Source organism: Poecilia latipinna, unplaced genomic scaffold (genome assembly GCF_001443285.1).
Source record: "Poecilia latipinna isolate Pla-1442-1.1 unplaced genomic scaffold, P_latipinna-1.0 Scaffold1145, whole genome shotgun sequence".
NCBI classification, from domain to species: Eukaryota; Metazoa; Chordata; class Actinopteri; order Cyprinodontiformes; family Poeciliidae; genus Poecilia; species Poecilia latipinna.
The window spans coordinates 107,197-116,848 of NW_015113761.1; the positions used below are offsets into that span (position 1 = coordinate 107,197).

At 44.3% G+C, this 9,652-nt stretch overlaps 1 protein-coding gene across 2 annotated transcripts; it reads left to right on the forward strand.

Annotated features, from left to right (window-relative positions):
- The first annotated feature begins 250 nt into the window (after positions 1 to 250).
- On the forward strand, positions 251 to 9,333 carry klc2 (kinesin light chain 2). Of its 2 annotated transcripts, none has more exons than XM_015052909.1 (14): positions 251 to 362; positions 3,391 to 3,636; positions 3,719 to 4,070; positions 4,889 to 5,105; positions 5,196 to 5,385; positions 5,495 to 5,668; positions 5,788 to 5,887; positions 7,151 to 7,200; positions 7,408 to 7,466; positions 7,712 to 7,820; positions 8,033 to 8,176; positions 8,323 to 8,447; positions 8,971 to 9,028; positions 9,162 to 9,333. In XM_015052909.1, the coding sequence occupies exons 2-14, from the start codon at positions 3,409 to 3,411 to the stop codon at positions 9,243 to 9,245; spliced, it is 1,890 nt and encodes a 629-aa protein (XP_014908395.1). In that variant the 5' UTR covers positions 251 to 362; positions 3,391 to 3,408; the 3' UTR covers positions 9,246 to 9,333. The 2 variants fall into 2 exon arrangements, with proteins under 2 accessions (XP_014908395.1, XP_014908394.1); XM_015052908.1 differs by having other exon boundaries at positions 252 to 362; positions 7,399 to 7,466.
- The last annotated feature ends 319 nt before the right edge of the window (positions 9,334 to 9,652 follow it).

Consider the following 9,652-nt stretch of genomic DNA (forward strand, 5'->3'; position numbering starts at 1 on the left):
AGTCACAGCTGTCAACAGTGAGTGTAATCGCTTTAAATAAATCAGGTGTACTGTTTGGAGTTATTTCAGAGCTCCTCGGCAGCAGTGCCCCGGATATAGAGAGGACTGGTAAAGGAGTTTACGTTAACGTGCTGTTAAAAAAACAAACAAAAAAAAAACCTAAAGGTAACTTAGAGGCCAACGTTATTTAGCACATTAACCGAAGAGTCGCGGCCAACTTTCAGTTGAGTCTTATTTTGGAAGAACGCCACCGGAAGTTGCGTGGCGTCCGCTAGCTTGCCTCGAGTGTTTCTGGAGCATCACAACATCATTCAGCCGCTTTGTTCTGAAGTCGGGAAAGCGTCGCTGTTTCTTCGATGAAGGTAACGAACATATCTTATTGTTTATAATATATAAATATAAAATATATGCGACGACTTAAACCGAGAGTTTGGGTAAAATAGTGAATCCAAGCGGCGACGTTTTGCGAATATGCGAACTGTACTGCTACACAGTCTCCGTTTAATAACTAAACATTGGTGTTAAAAAGCCTCGTCTGGTGTTCTGGATTATATAAAGTGAGTTATTTGCTGCACATCCTTGCTTAATGGCTCAGAGGTCGGGCCTTCATTGTTTACACACAGCTTCAGTGTCGGGATGTGACTCAACAAACTGTGGGGTATTTTTATTTTTAACGTATCAGTGTTCAGTCACATCGCTGTCCTTGTCGGTCACCTCCACTCATCTGCCAGAGACAAAAAAAAAAAAAAAAAAACCCACCTCGGCCGCAGGCCTGCGCCATCCTCCGACCATTTGGCCCGAAAAACACTCCGACATCTAAACATGCGTAGATAAAGAGATGGCCGTCATGTTACGGATTTCCTTTGAGCTCCGTAACTTTGGGCTTTTTGGGTTGAATACGACAGGCGCCAGAGTGGGAGTGTTAATAGTGGTGCATTGCAGTCAGCTTTGGAGGAGGAAGGGAGGGAGGAGAGGAGGAAGGAGAACAGGTGCACCTCCATCATCAAAGCTGGAGGGGGAAAAAAACCGAAAAGTCACGATGCTGCACAGTCCGATCCTGATCCAGTTAATGTCAGTCATGACACTTGAGTCAGCAACTTGGATATCACATTTAAAGACACGATGGTTTGTATTTAAACTGATAAATCATGATAGTTTTATAATATATTATGAATCATATTCTAACCTAGCCATAATAAGACCCACAGACGGTTCCTCCTCTTTTGTTACTGCAGGTTGTTGTTGTTTTGAATGAAATAGCTAATATGTGCCTTTATAAATGAAGTTGTTTAGTACCTTCAAGCTGAACTGAGAAACTCTAGTCTGTGTTTTGAGAGCAGATGATGAAGACATGTATCCTGACCTCATGAGGTGTCAGATGGCGATTAAAATGAAAAAAAAAAATAAAAATTATATATTTCTTGATGGGCTCTGACTTAAAGCTTAAAATACAGAAAAATATTTTTTCTGAAAAAAGAAAAAAAAACTTTAAAAAAACCTTTAAGAATTAGCATTTTGTTTCATACACGTTGCTTTAATAAAAATCAGACGGAAGTTAGGCACAGAGTTTTGTTATCTATGTGACATTCCTTACTTTCTTGCTGTTTAATAACTACTTTTCCTAATAATGAACATGCAGAAGACAAAGTATTTAAAAATCAGAACCAAGTATGTAAAGACTGAATTGGTTAAGCTCTACTGCAGGAAAATGCCACCAGGCAGAACTTTTTTCTTGTTTTTTTTCCAGGCTTGGCCTTCAAATTAGTTTCAACGCCGATGTAAATACCACATTATAGCATTGAATATACATTTTTCTCGCCTTCTTTTTTTTTAACGTTAAGTGTGTAAATTGGCGACAAAGCCAAAGTCACACTGTGTGTGGGAAGGAGGAGGAATCTCACATCAGCTTTTACTTTTAGAAAACTATTTGGAGTTGAAATTTTTAACCATCTTTGGTGTTTCAAATTCACACTTTGTTTTCACGGTTAGCAAACCAGCAAAAATCTTTTGAGAAAGTAGAACTTTTTGACTTTTTTTTTGACTTTGCAGCAGCATCCAAACAAGACTGTTATTAATTGCACATCAAGTTTCTCGATGACCAAGAAACTTTTCACAAGCTCCAAAATCGGCCTTTTAATTTACAAATTAACCTGCCAAAACACTTAATTTTTCTACCTAGTAAAGTTATTTTTAGTTAATTTCTCTTTTATTTTCATTTAAAACTGGCAAGATGTTTAATAATTTCAGGAACAGGTGTGGCTAAAGTTCAGTCTGTCTTCTTCTCTGAAGGTGGATCTGTCAAGAGATCAGTTGAATTGGACTTCCTGGTGCCTGACGGACGCCGTGTTAGCTTGTAGCCCACAGGCACTGAGTAATCTGCTTTAGGGACACGTTAACTAATGCATCCCCTCTCACACACAATCATTTTCTCTTCAGTGTATCCATCTCTCACCCGTTGATAAAGTAGAAACCGCTTCCTGCTGCTCTTAACCGTTTTTGCAATTAAAACCAAACAAACTGTCTGTTGCAATCCTTTTGTGCATTTAATATTTTCGACCATGCAGGCTATAAAATCACATGTGTTGCATATTCATTTTCTGACTCCCTACACCTGATCATCGTGTTTAATCTAACTAAAATCTTCAGTCACATTAGGAATCTTTGATCGGGTTGTTTTGTCTCTCTTGCCGGCCTGAAATATTTAAGAATAGGGATTTGCTGAAGCGTCATTCAGATCAGTGGGATCCCTTAATCTGACATTTGTATGTAAATCAGTTAGCATCAGTGCAAACGTAGCATTAGCATGTTTGGTCTCTCGATTTTCATGTGGTTCCGGTTTGTTATGCGCCGACAAAACGTCCGATAAAAGTTGTTTTCCTGGTCCTGAAGCTGAGCGCTTTGAACGTCAGAAGTTTTGATAATGCCTCGCAGCGTCCAATACGGTCTCTCTTTCACTCTGTGTCTTTTCAATGGTGGAAAAAAAAAAGAAGTGTGGATTGCAAGAGAAAACCAAAAATATGTTAGATTAACTAAATAACGCAGAATGTGTCACCTAAAACGCAGTTTTCTAAGAAATACAAATGAGAACATATCCTCTTTTTTTTTTTTTTTTTTAAGTGGGTTCTGTGTAGAAATGGTGCGTTTATGGACCAAAAAATAAATTACAAAACTTCATGTCATGTCCATACATCCTTAAAAAGTCTTAGATTTTGGTTGAAATAAACAAGCATGTTAAGCTGAAAATCTTAACAGTTCCAACCAACTGCTGTGTTTCTGTTTTACACACTACACGTGAGTCTTTCAGCAGCTAATGCACATCGTTTCACAAAGCAGCGATGTATAAATAACGAGTTGTACAATAAATGTCTCTTTCGATCATGTTGTGGACAGTGTGCATGAAACCACGCAATGTCCACCATGGTGTATCCGCGTGAAGAAGCCCTGGAGCGCCTGACCCAGGACGAGATCGTCCTCAACACGAAGGCCGTCATGCAGGGCCTGGAGACGCTGCGCGGCGAACACGCGCAGCTGCTCAACTCGCTGCTGGACTGCGCCCAGCCGCCCGTCGCCCAGGAGAAGTCCGGCCTCCTCCGGAAGAACCTGGAGGACATCGAGCTGGGCCTGGGAGAAGCGCAGGTCGGCTCCGGTCCAGTCGGCGGCTTTCCCGGTCCTCCGTCTCTCGGCGGACGCTCACGCTCTCGTCTCGCTGTCGCCGCAGGTCATCATCGCTCTGTCGAACCACCTGAGCGCCGTGGAGTCGGAGAAGCAGAAGCTGCGCGCCCAGGTGCGTCGGCTCTGCCAGGAGAACCAGTGGCTGCGCGACGAGCTGGCGGAGACGCAGCACAAGCTGCAGCGCAGCGAGCAGTGCGTGGCCCAGCTGGAGGAGGAGAAGAAGCACCTGGAGTTCATGAATCAGATCAAGAAGATTGACGACGACGTCTCCCTGTCGGAGGAGAAGAGCCAGAGCTCTGGAGGGAGCGGAGGCAAGGGAACGGGAGGAGGAGGAGGAGGAGGAGACTCAAAGGACAGCCTGGACGATCTGTTCCCCAACGACGACGACCAGGGAACAGGTAGCTGTGATCTGCACCGTTTTTAATAGGATGCTGCACACACAAAGAGCTGCAGAGCATTAATTGTTTATGCATGGAAGTCATGCCGTTGCATCCGACCGTCCTGAATGATTCTGTCCCGTTTTTCCAGATCAGAAAATTCTAGATCAAGGGTCTGGAACCTTTTCAGAGAGCCATTTTTGCCTTCAATTCACCGACATAAGCCAATTTAGAGCACATGTAAAACATTCTGGGAAAAAGAAAATGCAGCTTGAGAAGTGGAAATACTTGCGCTCAATAATTCTCGACATTGTTGTGCTGATGTTTGCAAAGCAAACGGTCAGTAAGCACCTTTTATTTTATGTGGCACTTTATGGCCGAAACACCAGGAGAAAAACCATCATTAGCTTTTCCATTCTAAGTTGTTTTATCTTTTTATCTTTTGTGAGAAATGAGCAAAAATCATGAATATAGGTTGTCAAATTTAAATTTTCAGAACATCAGTTAATTTATTTTAATAAATTTACATTGGTCTGAAATTTAATACAAAATTGTCCTTTAAAAAGTAGTTTTAAAAGTATTTTAGCATTTAACCAACTGAAACTAGCAAAATGTCCGATATAGGTAATTGGATCACTTGTAATGAAGACAGGTAATAGTACTTGTAGTAGTTTTTAGTACTTTAACAACTACAAGGCGCATACTAATTGCTAGAATAGATCTAAATTAACACCTTAATGGCTGGTAATTTGTTTCTAAAAGTTTTAGGGTAAAGAAAAACAAAGGACAGAAGTGAATTTGATCAGAGTTCTTTGCGTCTCTGTCCGGTTCTGTCCCAGCCCAGCCCAGCGGGGAGGCGGCAGCCCAGCAGGGGGGCTACGAGGTCCCGAATCGTCTCAGGACGCTGCACAACCTGGTGATCCAGTACGCCTCCCAGGGCAGGTACGAAGTGGCCGTGCCTCTGTGCAAGCAGGCCTTGGAGGATCTGGAGAAGTCGTCCGGACACGACCACCCGGACGTCGCCACCATGCTCAACATCCTGGCCTTGGTGTACAGGTGAGCTGACGGAAGGGCCCGTCCTCTTGATTTATGTTTACAAAAACTCCTTGCTGCTCTCAAGCCGTCTTTTTTTTGCTGTGTTTCCAGGGACCAAAACAAATACAAGGAAGCTACTCACCTTCTGAATGACGCCTTGGCCATCAGAGAGAAAACCCTGGGGAAGGACCACCCGGCGGTGGCGGCAACCCTCAACAACCTGGCTGTGTTGTTTGGCAAGAGGGGCAAGTACAAGGAGGCCGAGCCGCTCTGCAAGAGGGCCCTGGGCATCAGAGAGAAGGTGAGGGCCCCCGGCAGCGAAGGACACTAGAGCAGCGCTGCTTTTAAATTTGTTTTTCATTTGAGTGAAAGCCTGATGCAAACGATGTCTGTCGTTTGTTTGCGTTCAGGTGCTGGGGAAGTCCCATCCGGACGTAGCCAAGCAGCTGAACAACCTGGCCCTGCTGTGCCTGAACCAGGCCAAGTACGACGAGGTGGAGTACTACTACAAACGGGCCCTGGAGATCTTCGAGTCCAAACTGGGAACTGACGACCCCAGCGTGGCCAGAACCAAAAACAACCTGGTGGGAACCCGACGGACACAGCTCGGCGTCCTGAATCCTCCTTGCCTCCTTTCTCTACGATATGTCTGGTTTCCAAGGCAACCACCGTCATTGCACTGATTTGTGTCGTTTCCCTTTAGGCCACTTGCTACCTGAAGCAGGGCAAGTTCAAAGATGCAGAAGTTCTGTACAAAGAGATCCTGACCAGAGCACATGAGAAGGAGTTCGGATCTGTCAACAGTGAGTGAAACCATCAGCAGCTCAGCTAGCAGCTCAGCTAGCAGCCCGTAAAAACACTCAATTTCATGCATCTAAAATTAGGGCCTTATAAATGTGCTAATACAAGCTTTAAATTTTGTTGCAACAAGATTATTTAATCTCGTATCTGCAGTTATTTTTCCTCTTGAAACTTTTTTGTCAAGCAAAAGTTTTGAGTCGTGCGCTGACATCTTCGCTGCATTTTGAGGCAGTTCAGGCTACCAATAACTAGCGGCTAATATCCCTTTGCTAGCTACCAATAACTAGCTGCTAATATCCCTTTGCTAGCTACCAATAACTAGCGGTTAATATCCCTTTGCTAGCTAATTAGCTAGCTAGCTCTATGTGTCGGTTATGGGCTCGATGCACGTAGAGCGACAAACAACGGCGACAGGTAAAAGTCATCTCCACCCGACGCTCAGGACGCGATTGCGACAACGGCGACAAAAGTTTAGCGTCATTCAACTCGTGTCACGTTGCAGGGCGCGACGTCGCCTAGCGTGTGTCGAGCCCTTTAAGCACAGATTTGTTAGTTTTCGTCATCGTCTCGTTTCTGTTGCCAACCTGTACGAGGTTGGTGCATTCTGTGCAAGAAAACGTTTAAACGTGGCACTATAGATGGCAATCCCCTACACTTACAGTTTTTTCAGCCCTGAGCTCAATCCATGTGGTATTGAAAAGGTCTTTCAATATTTGACTTGCTAAACCTGCAGACACCCCGGCTCAGGCATGAGCAGGGTCACGGGTTCGTGTTTCAGCTGGGTTTTTTTTCTCTCTCAGTCGGTTCTTTCCTCTCTGGCAGTTTCATCCCAGATTCGTGTTTTTTCCTTTTGGCCACGCCCTCTGATCCCTTCATCACACTGATCTCCCAGCAGGTCAGAGGATTACTCTGTGATACCGAAGCTGCTTCATGTTCCCGTTTCCCTCCTCTCTGTCACACCAAGGCTTTACAAAGCAGAGCTGAGCTTTTCACATGTTGATGTCAACTGCAGATTCAGTCTTTGCTACAAGTAATCAAGTTTACCCTAAAGGAATTATGTTGCTGCATTGCACTTGCTTGCACCGTTTAATGTGCTTCTACTATTGTATAAAAAGGTTTAGCTGGTTAAATGACAAATGTGCAGAATGTGCCAATTGTTTTTTCTTCAAAAAATAGATTGCCAGAACATTTAGTTTACCAAAATAATCGTAGGCGGCGAGCCTGGAATGTTTTATAATTGGGTTTTTCCTCGTCTCATTTCATAGATGACAATAAGCCCATCTGGATGCACGCAGAGGAGAGGGAAGAAAGCAAGGTCAGTCATTAACGTTGACCTTTGTTGCGCCTGCTGCCACGTAAAAAAAAAAAAAAAAAAAAGGACAACAGAGACGTTTTGAGTGTCTGTTTGACGACTCGTGTTTTTTTTTTTTTTTACACTTGACTTCTTTCGCTCTCTGCTTGTCCTCATCCTGATCGTCGCCTCCGTGTGCGTCTCTCTGCCCGTCTGCGTCAGAGCAAACAGAGGGAGTCTGGGCCGTACGTGGAGTACGGGAGCTGGTACAAGGCCTGCAAGGTGGACAGGTGAGAAACTATTAATAAATAAATAAAAATTCCTAAAGGAGACAAAGTGATGGCTGATTAATAGCCACAAATGACCTGTTTACATCCTGATTTATGAGGAAGTGACCTCACGAAGTCATCAAAAATAGAGAAAAACGACTCATCGTTTTTAAATTCAGGCATCTGGATTTGCCAAAAAATAATAACATTTTTTTTTTTTTTTTTTGCTCATTGAGTATTTTTTTTGTTTATTCCTTTCTGTGTAGTCCAACTGTGAACACGACCCTGAAGAGCTTGGGAGCGTTGTACCGTCGTCAAGGCAAACTGGAGGCAGCAGAAACGCTTGAGGAGTGTGCCAGCAAGACACGCAAACAGGTACAACACACACACATAGACACACACACAGTCGACACTCTGAGTTACTGACGTTAGATTAGCTGCTAGTTCAGGAGGAATTACAGCCGAAGCTCCTAAACTTTGCCAAGATCAGACACCAGCTTTGTGTTTATTCTCTGAAATGTTAAACTCTTTTTGTTGTTGTTGTTTTTCCTTATCTTTTGTGTGCATGTGTGTGTTTGTTCTCTCAGGGGATCGACGCCATTAACCAGAGTAAGGTGGTGGAGCTGCTGAAGGACGGACCGGGTGGAGGGGCCGACAGACGGCACAGCAGGGACGGACCGGGGGGACGAGGAGGAGACAACGAGGGCGACGAGTCTGCGGAGTGGAGCGGGGTAACGTCCATGATAGAGTTTCACTGAGACAGATCGATCTGTAGATCATCGTCCTGTTGTAGGAAAAACCCTCTAAAGATGACGGAGAATCTTTTAAACCTCTCATCTCCACACCTGGGCGTTGGTTTCTTTTTCTCTCTCTCCAGGACGGTAACGGGTCACTGCGTCGCAGCGGCTCCTTCGGAAAGATCCGCGACGCTTTGAGGAGGAGCAGCGAGATGCTGGTGAAGAAGCTGCAGGGCAGCGGACCTCAGGAACCCCGAAACCCCGGGTAAAAACAGCACCGTCTCTGTGAAAAAAAAGTCATTTCATAAAGTAAATTGGCCCTAATTGTGTTAATAACAGGTTTTTGATTTTTATTTTATTTTTTTAATCTACAATGCGTGAATGCAAATTTCTTGCGAGTTGGCTGGATGAAGTTTGTACACTTTTGTGGCGATGCAGGTCGTAAATTTGATCCATAACGGTCTCAAAGTTGAAGTTGGTGGTCTGAGAGTAAAGGTATCTGTCAGGAGCACATGGCATAATTAAATATTTAAAAATAGGCTCTGCTCAGTGTTGATCTGGTTTTATCACAGCTGAGCAGAGCTGTGAGGCTCAGATACAGACTGTTAGTCATGGATTCTAGCAAAATAAAAAAGAAATGAGGCAATCAGATTAGCTGCAATTTAACATTTGCAGCCGAGATTCTGGGTCAACTTGGAAAAGCTTATTAGTTCAGGATAAAGTCGATGTTCAGTTTTCTGTTTTTCAACACAGAAATCTTGTTTTTTGTTGTTTTTTTTTTTGCACAGAATGAAAAGAGCGAGTTCCCTGAACTTCCTGAACAAGAGCGCCGAGGAAACCACGCAGGTAAGAGATGGTCCAAGCCTCTGGAGAAAAATCCAACTACATAAATCTTCCCTTCTTAAGATTCACTTTTGCTTTACTTCTTACTTCTACTACTACCTTATACCAAGCTAACGCGAACCGATCCCGTTTCCAGGACGCCAACTCCGGCCTCTCAGACAGCAGGGGACTCAGCGCCAGCAACGTGGACCTGACCAGACGCAGCTCCCTGATTGGTTAGAGGCGGGAACAGAACAGGAAGGGGGCTGTTTGCCTCGGTTTGAGCAGCAGCAGCTTTTATTGATTTTATTTTAAGGAACTCTTAAAAATCAAAACAAAGAGACATGATCACACTTGATGTCACCACCGCTGTACAAACCGCCACCATCGACCAGAACACTGAATAGTATCGCACGCACACACACACACACACACACACACACTTAACGAGCATGCTGCTGAACTAGAAAGTGGAACGTCTGTCTGCACCTGAACGCCTCATGATTTCAGCCAGTAGCTCCACGGTTTGTTCCTGCCCAGCCTCACCTCTCCCCTGCAGATGTTTCCACGGCGATGTTTGTTTCCGTTCGACGAGACGCGCGTCAGTTCGTATATCCCACACGTAGCATGACGTAACCATGGCGACCG